The sequence below is a fragment of the Chelonia mydas genome, chromosome 7 (genome assembly GCF_015237465.2).
Source record: "Chelonia mydas isolate rCheMyd1 chromosome 7, rCheMyd1.pri.v2, whole genome shotgun sequence".
Taxonomy (NCBI): domain Eukaryota; kingdom Metazoa; phylum Chordata; order Testudines; family Cheloniidae; genus Chelonia; species Chelonia mydas.
In genome coordinates, this window is record NC_057853.1 from 84303270 (window position 1) to 84321504 (window position 18235).

At 43.4% G+C, this 18235-nt stretch overlaps 1 protein-coding gene across 3 annotated transcripts in view; it reads left to right on the forward strand.

Moving 5' to 3' along the window:
• OIT3 (oncoprotein induced transcript 3) overlaps positions 1-18235 on the forward strand; it is a 29380-nt gene that overhangs the window by 2752 nt on the left and 8393 nt on the right. For all 3 annotated transcript variants that reach the window (XM_043552136.1, XM_043552135.1, XM_007060657.3), the window contains exons 2-6: positions 2358-2732; positions 4942-5052; positions 8084-8206; positions 10512-10634; positions 16721-16881. In XM_043552136.1, the coding sequence (XP_043408071.1) occupies positions 2489-2732; positions 4942-5052; positions 8084-8206; positions 10512-10634; positions 16721-16881 (762 nt within the window). In that variant the 5' untranslated portion in view covers positions 2358-2488. The remainder of the gene's footprint in view (positions 1-2357; positions 2733-4941; positions 5053-8083; positions 8207-10511; positions 10635-16720; positions 16882-18235) is intronic.

Sequence of the window (18235 nt, forward strand, 5' to 3'; positions counted from 1 at the left end):
TTAAATAAGGGGGTCCAAGTCTGTCCTTGTTAGGGGGGTAAAATAATCTCTTTGGGAATACTGGCTTTAAAAGGGTGGCATCTCTGGGAAAGAGAAATGCACAGTGAGTCTCTTCAGAGATCTGAGATGCCTAATGATGGCTTCCCTCTGCAGTCCTCGTCAGGGCTAAGGAATACACATTGTGTAGCAAGTTTTCTGTTAAATCTGTTCTTCCGCTCATCACTTAAAAACAGTGGTACCAAAGCTTCTTTAAAAGTTTTGTTCCATGATCCAAACCTGATCTCCTCCAGCTCCCTCTCATAGCTTTGCAGCCCTCTAATGGCTTCTGCAGCTGGGTTTTTTTTTTCTTTTTCTTTCTCTTTTTTTTCTGTTTTACTGAACTCAAAGCCAAATGAGACACATCTGTGGTTGCAGATGGTGTAAGGATGTTTAGTGCGAGATTCCTTTAAGAGTCTTGTATTATAGGAAGGTTCAAGATAGCATTTCAGTGACAGAAACAGGTATTTACAGAGGATACAGTTAAATTAGACAATCTTTAAACCATTCCTCAAAGCACTTATAGTTCCCATTTCAGAGCAAGTGAAGCAATGATAAATACTGTACTGTACAAAGACAGTATCTAGAACATTTTATTTAAAAAAATAGTTAATTTTGAATGGCATCTTTCATATAAACTGCATCACACCATTCTTTAGAACTAAGTTAAATAATAAATAGCAGAGAGAGAAAGTACAGAATATATGAAAGAAGTATATTAAAGAGAGAGAGAGAGAGAGAGACCATGTATTCTACTTGGATGGGATGTGCTTAATCAGAATGACTGGCTTTATTAGTCTAATGCTACTGAAGGTAATGAATTCTCCTTAGTCAGGACAATATTAGCATACATTCTGCTTACAAAGGACAAATCTAGTCATGGTTAGTGGTAGTTAACTAGGTGTTAATATATTGCGAAAATCTAAGTTCCAATCTTTTAGTCTAGAAACAGACTAAATACAGGAAAGATGAAAATACACTGAATATTTTTGTTCATGTATTTTCAATGGTACGGGATTCTTGCATTTTAGTTATGTTGCGCACGCACAACTCCCACTGAAGTCAGTAGATGCTGGTTCCCAGCATGTCCCAGTTCAGAGCACTGCACTCAGTAGGTTTTGAGGTGACATATGAAGAGAGGTGATAGGAAGGCTGTTTTAGATGGCAGCTGAAGGTGGTCAGACCAACCATAATGAATGTATTGAGTCAGAGGAGGGGGAGTTTTAAAGGGCAGAAGAAATAATGAGGACAAGTTTCTTGGGGTAGTCTGGGGCAAGTCCACACCGGTCTTTAAATGCCAGGGTCCTGATTTTTTCCACTGCCTCGCCCCTTGTGTAGTAATTTACACTAAGCAAAGTGCGTGCAAAAACCCTAGCAAGTCAACATGGTAGCCCTTTGCACCGGTATACAGTACAAAGCTACACAAGGGGGCCGGTGATGGAGAGCTAATCTAAAAACAGCAGTTTGAACTGCCTGAGAAGGGTTTACAGTTATATTGGATTCTAATGACTCTTGTGTAGGTTCTGGGCCATATCCATAGCCAAGATAACAGGCAGATATTTTCCATTTGTAGAACTGTAACATGAATATGTTCACCACCTATCTATTGCTTCCATTCTAACAGCTACTTCTAGTGATGATTTCTGACTTCTATCCATAGAAAACTAGTACTCGACAAAAAGTGAAATGTGCTATAGTTGAATGCTTTTTATGGATTTTATAAATGCCTCAAAATCCACTTGGAACTCGGTCCTCCTCCTCCTGAAGTCTGGGGGAGAATTAGAATTGACTCCAATGGGTCAGCCACTTATGTGGCCCCAGCAAATGGATGAATGCCAAAGAACTGATGCTATACAAGGCATTTCAATTATACTTAAATAATGGATTCATGGGGTGTCTGATCCACTTGACGTTCCCTGCAAGCTTAGTCACCGGTCAGAACTTGAATTTGCGAAAATGTTTTCCACTGGTTCACTTCGTTCTGCTATGCTCCAGGTACCCGTTATACAGTAGTTATTCTGCAAGTCATTCTTACTGTCATATAACATTTTATGTGCTCGAATGCTCCTTTACATTGCTTGTTTTTAAAGGAATTAATTAAGTTGAACTTTCAGAATACTTCATTCCTCTGAGTTTCTGGTAAATGGGACAATCACTTTACCAGTATCATTCTGTCTCCTCTGGGATCTCTGTCCATTAAGAAGATTCTGCTATATCAGGAATGGAAAAATAATTATTTTCTGGTTTCTACAGTTACCTGTCAGTAAACATGGTTTGATTATCACTGGGTTCTCCCTCTTCTCTCTTATCATATGACTCAGCCCTGGACCCTTGCTCTGCCTATATCAGCCTGAATGAGCCTTGGAGGAACACTGATCACCAGATAAATGGTTCCCGTGACCAGCCTACTTGCGATAGCCACATTGATGGGGAGTGGTACCGCTTCACTGGCATGGCTGGCGATGCCATGCCTACCTTCTGCATCCCAGAGAACCACTGCGGGACCCATGCCCCGATCTGGCTAAACGGCAGCCACCCTAGGGAGTTGGATGGCATTGTCCAAAGACAAGCCTGTGCGAGTTTCAGTGGGAACTGTTGCCTTTGGAACACCACGATTGATGTTAAGGCATGTCCCGGCGGGTATTATGTCTACCGCTTAACCAAGCCTAGTGTCTGCTTCCATGTGTACTGTGGGCGTAAGTAACCATGAGAGTCCTTTGTTTTCTTTGACAATCTCTTTATTCTTCTCTGAGTGACAACTGTGTTGGGGGTTTCCCCTCTCTGGTAGTTAGTTCCTAACTCCCACCCCTTGCCTTGGGGTGGGGAATCCTCCTACGGACATTGGGGAGGCAGGAATGCATCCAGAAATCACTCCAACACCTTTATCAGAAAACAAACAGTCCAAGTGCCCCTCCAACATTAGCCTCTTAATCACAGTGCTGCAGTGTGGTGCCAGCCCACAGTGGCCACGCAAGACAGGCTGCTCCCTGGGTCTTTCCCCAAGCCCTGAGCTCAGACTCTGGCAGGAAATCCTATGGCCTGTGTTATACAGAAGGTGATTGATTAGATCACAGTGGTCTCTTCTGGTCTATAGACTAGATGATCATAGTGGTCTGTTCTGGCCTCAGAATCTGTCAATGGCATTTCCATCCTCCAGCAGGAGGAGAGCTGGCAGCAGAAAGCAGGGGTAGGGCTTCCTGCCAGCTCTCAAGTAAAGGAGGGTTCTGGGTCAGAGGGCTGGGCCTTTCACACTGTTGATATGTGAAGTGAGGACTCCACAATGACAGTGCTGCAAAACAGTTGAAAAGTGGGGGAGTTCCCTTGTGCCTAGAAATTAGATATCCTAAAGAACATAAGAGAGTAAGGAAAGCCCAGGCTATGAAAACAACACCAGCCCAGCTCCTATGACTAGGGCCCTACCAAATTAACGCCATGAAAAACGCGTCATGGACCGTGAAATCTGGTCTCCACCATGAATTCTAGCCTTTTGTATATTTTTACCCTATACTATACAGATTTCACAGGGGAGACCAGTGTTTCTCAAACTGGGGGTCCCAACCCAAAAGAAGGTTGCAGGGTGTGTGTGCTTGAATTGCAAGGTTATTGTAGGAGTGATGGGGTATTGCCACCCTTACTTCTGAGCTACCTTCAGAGCTGGCTGGAAAGTGGCGGCTGCCGGCCAGGCGCCCAGCTCTGAAGGCAACACCGTCAGCCGCAGCGCAGAAGTCAGGGTGGCAATGGGCAGCCGGAGAGTGGCGGCTGCTGTGCAAGGGCCCAGCTCTGAAGGCAGCAGCACAGAAGTAAGGGGAGCAATTCCATACCAGGCCATCCTGACTTCTGTGCTGCTGCTGGCAGTGGTGCTGCCTTCAGAGCTGGGCTCCCGGCCAACAGCTGCCACTCTCCGGCCGCCCAGCTCTGAAGGCAGCGCTGTCACCAGCAGCAGCACAGAAGTCAGGGTGGCAATACCATGATACCCCCTACAATAACCTTGCGACACCCACCCCCCACTACCCCATTTTGGATCAGGACCCCTGCAATTACAACACCATGAAATTTCAGATTTAAATATCTGAAATCGTGAAATTTATGATTTTTAAAATCTTATGACCATAAAATTGATCAAAATGGACCAGGAATTTGGTAGGGCCCTACCTATGACTTTTGCAGAACTGGGCCGAGGTCTGAATTGACAACAGAATCCAGAAACCTCCATGATTTGGGGTGAGTTCCAGATTCTGTGGGACAATTTCAATTACTTAATTTATAACTTTAAAAAGTCTCTGTTTTCTCCATGTAATCAAACCCGTAAACCTACTAGTTGTTCAGTCATCCACAAAGTCTTCCAGGAAAAACAGGGAGGTATGGTACCTGAATTTTTCATATAAATACCTAAATAAAAAGCAGGAAAAACTCCTTTGGCCTAGAAGATGTCTCTATATCTGTGAGAGAAGATGACTGATTTCTTTTCTTCTTGCACAAAAGGTTGTCAGACTGATGCAGCATAAACTGTAGGCTTGTTTATTTTAGAGAAGTTGCAACTGTTTCACTAAATCAGTTTTAAATCTGTCTAGTTAAACTAGTGCCAACCTCTAATGTAGACATACTTAAAATGGTTTAACCCTCACTTAAACCGGTTTAGATTGTGTGTGTAAATTACCAAAACTAGATTTGAATGGGTAAATTAAGATAGTCCGAATTAAATGAGTTTTAAACCAGTTTAAATGTCTATACATTAGAAGTTTAAACAGATCAATTCAAAATTGATTTAATTAGACCAGTGCTTTTCTAGGCCGGGCTTGTAATTTATCAGTTTAGCTGAGAACATGAAACTCATAGCACTAATGGTAGAACTAGTTGTCTAGATTCTCAGTATTCTAGATGAACCGTGCTCTTGTCATTCTGTAGATTTCTATGATATCTGTGATGTGGTGGATTGCCATGGCTCCTGCTTGGATACTGGAGACTGCATGTGTTCCTTGGGGACGACACTGGGACCTGATGGACAGACCTGTCTTGGTAAGGGCAGGAACAGAGGGGCATAGGAAATGTGAGGAGAGACCAGCTGGAGAAAGGGACTAAACAAGTTATTGACGTTTCCTTTCTGTTCCTTTAGTTACTCATCTCCCAGTTAATTGCTTAAAAAAAAAAGGGGGGTGCGGAGGGAGAGATATGTTTGGGACTAATTTTACCCCTTGTTGCTTGTAACAAGTCTACATTGTTTGCAGGTCAATGATCTCACCTTTGGAGTTTTCCACCATTTTACTCAGCACCTGAATGACCATTATCCTGGTGTCCCTGAGGCCATGTAGTTACTGAGGGTGAATCTGTGTTCTGTGTGGACCAGCAGTTGGTTTAAAGAAGAGCTAATCAGAGGGCAGCAGCTTTGCTGTCAGTGATGATTTGCTTTGGAAGGTCACTGCTCATTCATATTCAACAATAGGCTCAGTGTCTGTCATGAGAGGCTTTTCCTTCACGGCTCTGTGAGATTCCTCACTCCTCCAAACAGTTGCATTCACTGTCACAGTGCTACGTGCTAAGATTGGTGATGCTGACAATGTTACTGTCCTTGCAGGGCCCTATCCAGGGCTTGGGACATAATATCTTCAAATCACCTGTTGGATTTTTAGATTTCTGTCTCTGCAAATGTAGCTTGGAGGCAGAGAGACTGTGCTTGATAATCTGTGACCAGTAGGTAAGAGTTCCGAGACCTAGGTGGCATGGGGCTGGTACTTTTTCAGTGGAGGGGCCTCACTCGGGAACTTTCTTCCTCTTCTGGCCCAACAGAACCTGAGTCTGTTGGCCTTCAGGACTAGTGGTGAGATCTGTCTCTGCTCCCGGGCTTTTTCATTATGGTCTGATTATGGTGGAGAAGGGATTAGGCATAATGATGGATGTGAAAGTTGAATGATGACTGAGTCTTTTCCAATATTGTCATTAGTCTGCAAAATATGTGTGGATTTTTATCTTTTTAATATTTCTTGTGTCCATAGACACTATGTGGTATGCACTTTTATCAATTAAAACTTAAATCCGTGATAAATACCTGGTGGTAAAAAATTGATCAAGTAGCTGGTGCTCTCTTCTGATCTTCACACTGTCAGACAGAGGTGTTGTTTTTTCTCACTGAATTTAGCGCTGGAGAAAGGTGCTGGACTGACAGCCCTGCAGACTGATTCCCTTTATATGTCCACAGAACAGCAGCGCAAATTTCCTCACATTGCCTCGCCAATATGCTTTCAATCCGAAGCTGTGGGAGATCAGCTCTATAGAGGAGAGAACTGGTGGCTTCTTTGCTGACACTGATAATTGTCAGAGTGGGTTTTGCATTGTAAATATCTGTTCACTACTGGACTGAGGCCATCAGGCCATTTCACTGAAGTCACTGAACAGTCAGAAGATGGTAATAACTTCATCCCTGCTGACATGGGCTGGAGTTCACCAGTGACCTCAAAGTGAAAGTCTGTGTACCCCATTACTAATCCCATGAGCCATTGAGGTCTAGAACTAAACAGCAGCATCTGGGAATTCTGTCTTGCACTGAACTAGACTGACTTATGCAATATACTACAGATGTTATATATATATGTTGAATCCCAGTTCTGAACCGCTGATCCTGCAGTTCTTTTCAGTTTTCTTAAATTAAATACATTCACCTGCAAACTAAATTATGAGTTTGAGTTAGGATTTAGGCTTCCTGCCATAAACCAACCTATCTTAGTGGGTTAATAATACTATTTACACACTTACTTTTCACCTCTTGGAGACCTTGAGTCAATCCCAGGTTGTCATAGCTGAAACTACAGTCCGTCAACCTCGTCCCCGAAGTGACACTTGTCTTCATAAAATCCCCATGTTGACTGTCTCTGCTTTGATAAGCAGAACTAGAGTACCAGCGAGACAGTATTAAAGTCTGTGGGCAGAATTCTGTGGAATTACAAGGCTAGATTTAAAGGGTCTTTGGCTGAATAACGTTGAAAGTGTACAGCCTTGAGTAGAGCCGTTAAAAGAACTCAGCACAACCTTTTCCTGCTTTAGGTCTATCTCTAGCCACCCCAATCATCCCTCATTTTCATAAACACTAAATTTCAACCCAAAGCATTAAAAAGAAAGAAAGAAAGAAAGAATTTGGTCAACATGTCTTATCTCTGTGCCTCCTAAATTCACTCAACATTTTCCTTAAACGGTAAAGGATGGGTTGCAGCTTATGCCTTCAGCTAAAAACATCAAGCTTGTATCACTTGTGGAAGTAGATTATGGCACCAGCTACAAACTGATTGTGTAGGGCATGTGAGGACTAGTATTACCTAAAAGAACTCTTCTCTGTACTGTCTTTTAAAACTACATTCTTCTTATGTTTAGCTTCTGTCAGCCACTAAATAACAACTAGCAACCTGTGTAGAGAAAATCCAAGCTTGGCTGATGGATAACCTTGTCATTTTACCTCGACTTAGAAAAATTGTCACTCTTGTGGCCTGCTGCCAGCAATCACTCCCCTCGCCCGCCCCCCCCCCCCCCGCCCCCTTTAATGTGTTCATTGCATGCAGGCAAAGAGTAAATCAAGTTTAAAGAACCAGGATTCCCTATAAACAGTGAGCCTTTCTGCTCAAAAGGGAAGAGAAACTACAGGCTTCAGGGGTAGTTCTAAAATGGGAAAAATTAGGAGGAATTCTTGGGGCTCAGCCAAGGGATTCAAAGGCAACCTTTACCTTTTCCATCCCCTCTCAAATAATTAACCCGTACCCTCTGGGGAAGTTGCATACTGTCATCCTCCCCATGAAATAGTTTGTGTGCATGTCACTGTTTGTGACCTGTTTTTCCTTTATATTCAGTCTTGTTCCTAAGGCAGACTCAGAGTAGCAGAGGTGTTCACTGCAGTCAGTGGCAATGACCCCTGTTGTGTGTTAAGCGCATTGATTCCTAGACCTAGCTCGTGTGAGTTGGCCAGAAAATAAAGTCCAATTTCTTACCAGCAGCCATGTGCTTCAGACCCATTTTACAGGCTGTGTGTTGCAAAATTATGTATTATTTCAGTATTTGCTTCCTGCAGATGAGAATGAATGTGAACAGGATAATGGAGGTTGCAGTGAGTTTTGTGTGAATCTGAAGAACTCCTATCGCTGCGAATGTGGAATAGGGCGCACGCTGGGAAAGGATGGTAAAACCTGTGAAGGTGAGTTAAAAGGCAAAAGGATGAAGGTACCAGCGTGGAATTACTGCTCTGAATAGCACCTTCTACAGTCATACTTCCATAAAGTTACATCAATCATTACATGATTTTCCTGCATAAATATTATCCCACAGTACTTGGTCAGTCATGGCATTTTTCAGCTGGTGTGAAATTCACTTGTGTTACTGTTGTACTTGCCAGTAATTTTACTCCTGAAACACTTAGAAGAGAGTGGTGAAGAGGCTCCTTCCCACTCTTCCAGTATTGTTTCCAATAAAAACATACATTTGTATTTGTGAACAAGTTTTTTATTTGTTGCTAGCCGACATAAGTGGCTTTTATCTTCATAAAGAGTAAAAAGGGAGGATGGAGATACCCTTGAAACACGACCTAAGTGCAAATCATGTAGTGATGGGACCTTACCAGCACAGCTGTCAGCTGCTCTGTGCATGACCCCTCTCACCATCACCCCATACAGTGATGAAGGAATGGAAACAAAATGATGAGGCATGGGACAGGGCAATAGGGACCCATGTGTAGGGGTTAAGCAGGATTTTGTATTTCCATAATCTGGCAAAAGATGATCTAGGGATGGAATTGGTAGGTGGGAAAGATCAGTTAGTCCCAGTTATGGTTGAGAGTTGTGGGGTTTTTTTTGTTTGGTTGGTTTTTTAACTCTGCTGAAGCTCCCCCTACAATCCTAAACTTCACTCACAGTTCTAGAGAGTAGCTATACATGTGCTGAAACAACTGGCAGAGAAATAGATAGATACTAAATATGTTGTCATTGTGATTCAGAATTAACACTCTGTTGAGATGTATGAGGAATAGTTCAAATCTCTCTTAGAGATACTGGCTAATTTGTGCCCTCAGTTCACCCATTAAACTGCATTAAAATCAGTGGGGTTGTACAGCTGTAAGCTGAGGTAAACCCTCATCAGGAACACTTTTTGTTTGCAAACACACATGTTCTAAACTATTTTTGTGTGAATGCTTTAGTTCTATAGACCCACCAAACAAATACTAGTAAAATGCACTACTTAGTATAGGTTCAGGAGGACCCTTCTTTCCTAAAAAGCTAAAAAAAATCCAATACAGTGCAAGTTTTACACCTTTTAAACCTTTGCATCCGATGAAGTGAGCTGTAGCTCACGAAAGCTTATGCTCAAATAAATTGGTTAGTCTCTAAGGTGCCACAAGTACTCCTTTTCTTTTTACCTTTTAAATTGTAATTGGACCACATTTTTAGTCAGCAAACAAGGGAAAATTAATAAACTTTTACTAGTGCCCTGTTAAACTCAGAGAGTAATAGCAAACGTGTGAAATCTGACAAACTGGAGTGACTGCTAACATTGCAAATGCTTTTTCGATTTGGTTTCCACAAAATTTTCTTGAAGTAAAATCTCACCCAGTTATTACCCCCAAAGCTCTAATCTAGTCAAAATGCTCTTCATACAGCCAGAAATATACTCAGTAAGATGCATAACAGACATTTAGTGTTTCTTTCTGTAGGATAAGTATAAAATTAAAGAATTAAAGTGAGCTTAAGGTTGATTAAGGAAATATATATGTGTTATAAAGAAAGGCCCTGACTAGCAAGTAGAGGGGAAGGCCTTGAAAATAGTAAGTGATAAGGTCAGAAGGAATAAAGTAGGGAGGATGTCTGGTTCAAAGAATAACTAATAAGATAAGGGGAAGTTTCTAAAAAGAAGCTCTCTAACCAGTAGGGGTGACTGCAGATGGTTTTAAATCAAAGAGAATCTGTCTTAAAGTGAGCTAACACAGCCCTTCCCCATGCCACACACCAGTTGTCAAGCCTGTGTGAACCCAGGTACAATGGGAAAACTGTTGGACATCAAAAAGAAGGGGAGGAATGGCCTTGGGAAGAAAGGAGATTGTAAATCTTATCCGGATTAAGACTGTACATAAGGGTGAATTGTCTCAAACTGTTTTTTAGCTGAAGTCAGTAATTGGCAATGACATCCTTTTTTGTTAAAGGATATAAAAAGTCAGTTCTTAACAGATTCATTGCTAATACCTACCTGACCACGTTGGAGCCGACCAACATGGGTCTGAGCACCTTTGGGTTTGGCTCATTTATAAGTATCTTGATCAAATGCTTATAAATGTTTTGTTACTGTTTGGATGTAGTAAATAGCTTCTTATTTAGGCTTTTTAAAGGCATGTTTAGAGGAACTGCATAAGACTTTGGATTTAAGAAAGGAATTTATGGTTAAATTGGTGTTTAGTGATTTCCAGTGTTAATATTTCAAACATTATTAATAATTCCAAACACTTTCTCTCTTAGAAATTGAAGGTTGCCACAATAACAATGGAGGCTGCACCCATACCTGTATTGCAGTGGAGGACACATACCAGTGTGAGTGCCCAAGGGGGCTTGTTCTGTCAGAGGACAACCACAGCTGCCAAGGTAGGTGCAATAAAGATCACTTGCTAGAGAGCCAGTACTGTGTGGCCAGCCCAGGGCAATGTAGGTAAAGTAGGGAAGCACCCTTAGATCTTTAATCCATTGGAGCTAAAGTGCATCTTGAAGGGGACACTTCTAGGGGACACTCCTAGGCTTTTGCTTATAATGCCTCTGCTCACCCACCCTCGCCAGCTGGGGAACGTGTTGTGTAGTCAAGTATCTAGCATGAAAGTAGGTTAGGGGTTTAACAGGGTAAATGGTGCCTCTTCTGAGATTACTGTTTTACAATGGTGCCAATTAGTGTCAGATGTCAAGAGCATTTTGAGAAGGAATTCAGCATTTTAAAGAACAAGCAGCCTTACTTTATTAAATTCAGTCAAACATATGGTCACATACGTAGTTTATGGAGTAAAGCAGGTATTTAACAGAACCTTTTTATAACTGCAGAAATAAAAGCTTTTATTGCATCTAATCAAGTTTATGGTGATGTAATGAACTGTGGAAGACTTGCACAGAAACCTGAAGCAGTTTGTCGGTATCATAGCAATAGTTCTACATGTAGCCATCCCTTTCAGCGTAATTCATGGTGTCGTATCATCTGCAATTTTTTAAAAAGAGAGTCGAGCCAAAGAAATATTTATATTTTTTAAAGTAATTTTCCCCTCCCATTTCTTGTATTCCTGCTACAGTTTGAAACTGAAATGCTTTTTTCCTCCTGGACATACACAAACCCTATGTACAACTAGGAACATTGTGAATCAGCTATTATTATAATTTATCATTTATTTGTATTGCGGTAGCCCCTAGGAGACCCAATTATGGACCCCATTGCACTAGGTGCTGTACAAAAAAATGGCCCTTGCCCCCAAAGACAGACAGCCTCAGGGAGCACAAGGAAACTGTGAGACAATATTGATCAGCATGATAGGCAGTAGTCCTGGGCTAGGTTCCTTGTAAGCCGGGCGGCCACGCAGCAGCCTATTTAGCGCTACGCAGGCGCTCAGAGAACCCGCCCGGGGACCTGCTGTAGCTGGGGGAGGGGTGCCCCGCCACCAGCTGCAACCTATCCCGGCCCCCAGCTGGCCAGGAGAGACAGCTCCAGGTCAGGGCTGGGTTCAAGCCAGGGGAGGGACACCCTGGCAAGTCCGGGCCCTGGCAGAGTTGGGGTTGGGCCGCCCCTCCCCCAGCCCCAACCTAGCCCAGCACACAACTGGCCAGGGGAGGGGCGGCCCGTACCTGCCATGGCCGGAGCGCGCCTCTCCCAACCCCAACTCTGCCACTGCCCAGACCTGCCAAGGCCGGGGCACCCCTCCCCTAGCCCCAATTCTCGTGGGGCTCCCCTCTTCTAGCCCCAATTCTGCCACGGCCTGGACCTGCCGGGATGCCCCTCCCCTGGCCTGGACCTGACAGGGCCGGGGAAGGAGTGCCTATCCTGCAGTTCTAGCCCCGGAGCTGCCTCTCCCCGCCCCAGCCCAGGTAGGGCTGTGGGGAGAGAGATCTGGGGGAGTCCTTTCTCCCCGCCATAGCCCCCGAGCATCCTCCTGCACCCCAAACATCCCTGCCCCCACCCCAGAGCCTGCACCCCAAACATCCCTGCCCCCATCCCAGAGCCTGCACCCCAATCGGAGCCCTCACCCCCTGAACCCAACTCTCTGCCCCACCCCAGAGCCTCCACCCCAACTCTCTGCCGCACCCTGAGCCTCTCATCCCTGGCCCCACCCCAACCCTCTGCACCAGCCTTGAGCCCTGTCATAACCATACAGCTAAGGGTAGCCTAGAATTCCTCCTTACCTGTAAGGGGTTAAGAAGCTCAAATAACCTGGTTGGCACCTGACCAAAAGGACCAATGGGGAAAGAAGATACTTTCAAATCTTGGGCAGGGGGAAGGCTTTGTTTTTGTGTGTTCTCTTGGGAAGCAAAGATGCATCAGGTCAGAAAACTCCTTCTCCTATAAACCATCCTAAAAGTCTGTCATATTACAAAAGTTGTAAGTAAAAGCCAGGCAAGGAGTGTTAGATTATCTTTTGTTTTGCTTGTGAATTTTTCCTTTGCTGGAGGGAGGTTTATTCCTGTTTTTTGTAACTTTGAAACTAAGCCTAGAGGGAGTTCTGCTGTGTTTCTGAATCTTTTGTTACCCTGTAAAGTTATTTTCCATCCTGATTTTACAGAGGTGATTTTTACCTTTTGTTTTTTTAAAATAAAATCCTTCTTTTAAGAACCTGACTGATTTCTCTATTGTCCTAAGACCCAGGGGTTTGGGTCTGTGATCACTTTGTAACCAATTGGTTAGGATATTATTCTAAAGCCTCCCCAGGAAAGGGGGTGTAAGGGCTTGGGGGGGATATTCTGCCGGAATAGGAACTCCAAGTGGTCCTTTCCCTGATTCTTTGTTAAATCACTTGGTGATGGTAGCATACCCTCCAAGGGCAAAGAATTTGTGCCTTGAGGAAGTTTTAACCTAAGCTGGTAGAAATAAGCTTTCATGTGGGTCCCCACATCTGTACCCTGGAGTTCAGAGTGGGGGGGAACCCTGACATGGTGGCAGCGGTGGGCCCTCATCCCCTGAACCCAACCCTCTGCCCCAGCCTTGAGCCCCTAATCCCCGACCCCATCCCAGAGCCCACACCCCCAGCCAGAGCCCTCACACCCCTGCACCCCAACCCTCTGCCCCAGCCCTGAGCCCCCTCCCACACTCCAAACCCCTCTATTCCACCCCCACCACATGAATTTTGTTATGTGCACCAATATGAAGGTGATGTGTCATACATCACCTCCATATTGGTGCACATAACAAAATTCATTCCGCACATGGGTTGGAAAAATTAGAGGGAACATTGGTCTTGGAACACAGTGCTGCCAGCATTGTAAGCAGCATATGGATTAGACCTCACGTAAGCTCAATTGGATGACTCAAATGCTTAAAACACCAGCAGCTCATCTACGTTAGGGTTCAAGATTTGTTGACATTGGTGAAATTGAACCAGTACTGTCAATACTGGGACAGTTTTTTGAAAAATTTCTCTAACATAGGCAAGGTTACATTCTTACTTTACTCAGGGGGTGCTCATCAGTAATGAGTTGTTGGCATTGCTTTTTTTTTTTAAGTCTTTTTTCCAGTGGGTGATGAGTTAATTTGGATCCAAAGCTGATTTATTGATAGTAGTGAAACCTGTTTGAATTTTAAGAGTTCTCCAGATTCATGGATTCCCACATATTCTAGAATACGCAGAAGCCTGCACAGCCCTAGCCCAGAACTCAGGTGGTAAAGATTTTCTTCTCCTCTCTCCTCAGTATTTCAAGGTAACAGCATTAAAAAATAGAGATGTGCCAAAACCAAAACCCTGAACTTTGAAGAAATGCAACCTGGATCCAAACTCTCTTGCTTTGGCCTATCTCAGTTTAAAAGCATTAGGCTTCCTCATTTGTCAAAGGGTTAATTGAAAGTGTTAATAAAAGTCCTAAAGTAAGGCTGAGTTCATCAGTTCTGCAAAGTGTTAGCTTTCTGGCAGACTACAGAAATGGTTTCGTGGTGCCCCTGTAGAATCTTGAAAATAACATTTGTCCTTTGTTTTGTCCTATGTTGTTTGACACTCATTGATTATTTCTCACCCTCTTGTCTTTCTAACAGAGCAGGAGCTCTATGACATTTCCTTTTTGTTTAATTCCACTCCCCCCTTAGCGATGACAGTTAGAGAGCACACGGCTCTGGGAACACTGCATGTTTGGCACATCACACCAAAAATGATGGATTTTAATAAAACTATTATTCTCTATAATGGCTTGGTGAGTGTTAAAAATATTGCCACTGATACAGCATAAATGTTCGCTTGGGGGAAAAGTTACACTTCAGTGATGCTTGTTGTATCCCAGATCCAAGGAGCTTGGCATTAGAGAGGCAAACCTTGTGGAGTGAGAAGTGTTGAATTCTTTTTCTGAGTTGCCTGAGTTTGCCAAATTAATGGATTTGCAAAATGTTTTGTCCTGTAATTTAAAACTAAGTAATTCCAAAATTCTGTATCTTTTCTAGCTAAGTGGGGAAATCTGGGCTATGCATAAGAAGCAGAAAGCCTCCCCCAAAATTGAGTGGGTTCCCTATGTACAGGGTTGTGTGTGTGTATATATATATATATATATCATTTATTTTTTAATAAAAAATATTTTCTTTTTAACAGTCTTTCTCTATCTCGTTTTCACTCTGCTCCATCTCTGCTCATCTTTCCCCAGTTTCTCTTTAATAGAATTCAGACTCAAAAATGTTCAAGTTGAATTTTCAAATCCCAGAAGTCCAAGTGGCTTGGAATGAAGCAGAATGAGTTTGCTAATCATTACCAAATGTATTGCATTAAATATTGATTCTAATGGTCTTTCTGAACACATCCATTCTGGCTGGACATCTATACAGAACGAATTAAGCCCTCCCAAAGTCTTGTTATATAGCATGTTCTGGGACTTGTATACAACTTGAGATAGATACTTCAAGGATGGTTCTGTTTGGGTTGTTACAAAGTCCTTGCCAGTAACATGCAGGGGTCCTCCCAGGACGTTACACTGTTAATGATATCATCCAGGCCTGGACTAAATAAGAGAAATTTGAAAAACAATAATTAAGCTCTTCCCACAAAAAACTTCAATCTCTTCAATTCTGTCTTCTGCTGCTGGTCCAGCCAGGATGGAAATTGTTTCAGTTGCTTGGTTCCAATGTGCTATGTGGAGAATTTGGGGGTAAGCATGGATTGGAGAAATGAGAAAATTTGGGGTGTGGACAGGACATAAAATGAAATGCGGGGAAGAGCAAAACCTCTCCATATTCCACAGTAACTTAAAACACCCTGAAATGAAAAGGGATGAGGAAGATAATGTGATACGATGCTTTGGCTAAAATGCTTAGTGTTAGTCTGGAGAAGAATAGAGTAAAAATCACTTGTATTGAATAGTCATAACTGAACAAAAGGACAAAGACCTCTACTGGATCCCAGCAATGCAGGAGATGCACATTAAATGCAGCTCTGACTCCTGGCTACAGATTTGCCCCACAAAGAGGAAAAACTGCTCTTTGGGGCATCTAAAAAGCTGAAATCTAAAATATTCAACTTCACTGTCTGGGCAGAGATCAAAACAAAGTGTCTGTAGGCCAATAAAAGGCCATTTCAGGAAACACTGGAAATGAGAGTTGTCAAGGTTCCCTCCCCACTCTGAACTCTAGGGTACAGATGTGGGGACCCGTATGAAAAAAACCCTAAGCTTATGTTTACCAGCTTAGGTTAAAAACTTTCCCAAGGCACAAATTTCACCTTGTCTTTGAACAGTATGCTGCCACCAGCAAGTGATTTAGACAAAGAACAGGGAAAGGACCACTTGGAGTTCCTATTTCCCCAAAATATCCCCCCAAACTCTTACACCCCCTTTCCTGGGGAGGCTTGAGAATAAAACAAGATGAGCATAAACCAGCCTTGGATTTTTAAGACCCAAAAAACCCAATCAGATTCTTAAAAAACAGAACTTTATTAGAAGAATAAAAAAAAGATAAGAGAACAACTCTGTAAGATCAGAATGGAAGATAATCTTACAGGCAATCAGATTCAAAACATTAAGTTACTAAAAGACACAAAAACAGGAATACACATTTCCTCCAGCACAGCGAATTTCACAAACCAAAACAAAGAAAACCTAATGCATTTTCTTGCTAGATTACTTACTAACTTTACAGGAGTTGGAGGGCTTGCATCTTTGATCTGTTCCCGGCAGAGGTATCACACAGACAGACAAAAGCCTTTTCCCCCCACTCCAGATTTGAAAGTATCTTGTCCCCTCATTGGTCATTTTGGGTCAGGTGCCAGCCAGATTACCTGAGCTTCTTAACCCTTTACAGGTAAAAGGACTTTGCCTCTGGCCAGGAGGGATTTTATAGCACTGTATACAGAAAGATGGTTACCCTTCCCTTTATATTTATGACAGGAGCGAAGAGCGGCCTGATCACAAATAGGACATGTGCTCTCCCCTGCATTCCCAGTAATGGTATGCAGAGTCCTTCCCCACCTCACTTGGCAGATTTGCTGTGCTGATCATTGTGCTGGGGGGTTTTCTTGCAGTTCCAGTGCTGTGCAAGTCCACCTCCGTCGAGGTGAGCATCCCCAAGGATCTGGTTGGAGGGCTGGATCTTTCTCTCATCAATGCTTCCTGCAAAGGAGTATCCAATGGCACTCATGTCAACATCAACTTCTCTTTGAAGTCCTGTGGCACCGTTGTAGATGTATGTATCCTCATCACAATCAGCTGTGTCATCATCATTGTTCTCATTACATGCATAGGGACTGGGGATAGGTGTAGGGTCAGCTAGGGCCCAATCCTGCAGTCCTCATTTACATGAGTAGCTGCACTGAGGTTACTAAGACAATTGATATGGGGAAGTGCTGCAGGACTGGACCCTCAGTAAATGTTAATACCCTTCCAACTTTGGATGCATCATGAGAGTCATGAACCCAAACTCTTAACTGACTGAGCTGTGTGGGTATCTAGTTCAGCTGCATTTCATAAAGTTTCTTATTGCACAGGTAGAACCTGTCTCGGCCAGTCTGATTTCTAAGCTCCTAGTGGCCGTTTTATGAGATGAATACCATGCATTTAAGTTCTTTGTGGGAGACAAATGAGGAAAATACTGGCTATGTGCATATCCTCTATGGATACTTGAGTATTCCTACACGCTTCCTCTCAACTATTCACCCATCATATCATAGAAGGGCCCCGCATGGCAGGCCCCATCCCTTTTCCAAGGAGGAATGGACTGAAGGGTACTCCCTCTCTCTGGAGTCCGACTACCCTCTTTCCTTAGCACTTTCAGGTCAGGAGGAGAGGAACTGGGACAGGAATCGAGCTGCACGTTAGGCTATACTTCAATGATCACAGTAGAGAACATAGGGGACCAATTTCAGCTCAGAATGATGGGTAGATGAAAGAGCCATGGAGGGCCCATCTTTCACAATGTCTGGTTTTATTTGTGTGTGCGTATTTTTTGCTTGAAATGGTGGAATTAGCAGGCATTTTCTAGGGATTTTAGCCACAAATTACTGTGTGGCAGCTGCAGTGAGAGCATCTTCTCCTGCTGCCATGCAAACAACCTCAGCCCAGGCCTGGATGGGCCACCAAACTCTACGTATGAGGATTTATTCCATCTCCCTTATTGGCTCAGTCCTAGTAATGTACATTTGGAAGTACTGAGGACTGAACTGAGACCACTAAATTCAGTTCCGTTAGGGCCTCTGAGTGGGCTTGACCTTGGTCCTTGAGGGAAAGGCCAGTTTTTATGCTCTGTCACCCCGTAGCTGACTCATTTGCAGAAATGCAGTCAGAAGGGAACACAGGAGGAGCGTCCCCATTACTGGCAATTTCTCAGGAGCCAAAGGGCTACACCTATCGCAGTGTGAATAGTGTAGCCGATTGCATGGCCTTGGCCTCATCTGTCATACAGAGCTCCAGTCCATGGAGACGACATGTCCAAGCATAATGTTTGGATCCAAGTGTCCCACTGCACCCAGATAGTGTCCATGAGCCCTGCTAAAGATGAGGGTGACTGTGGGCTGTAGCATATAATTTTATTAGCTGCAGTT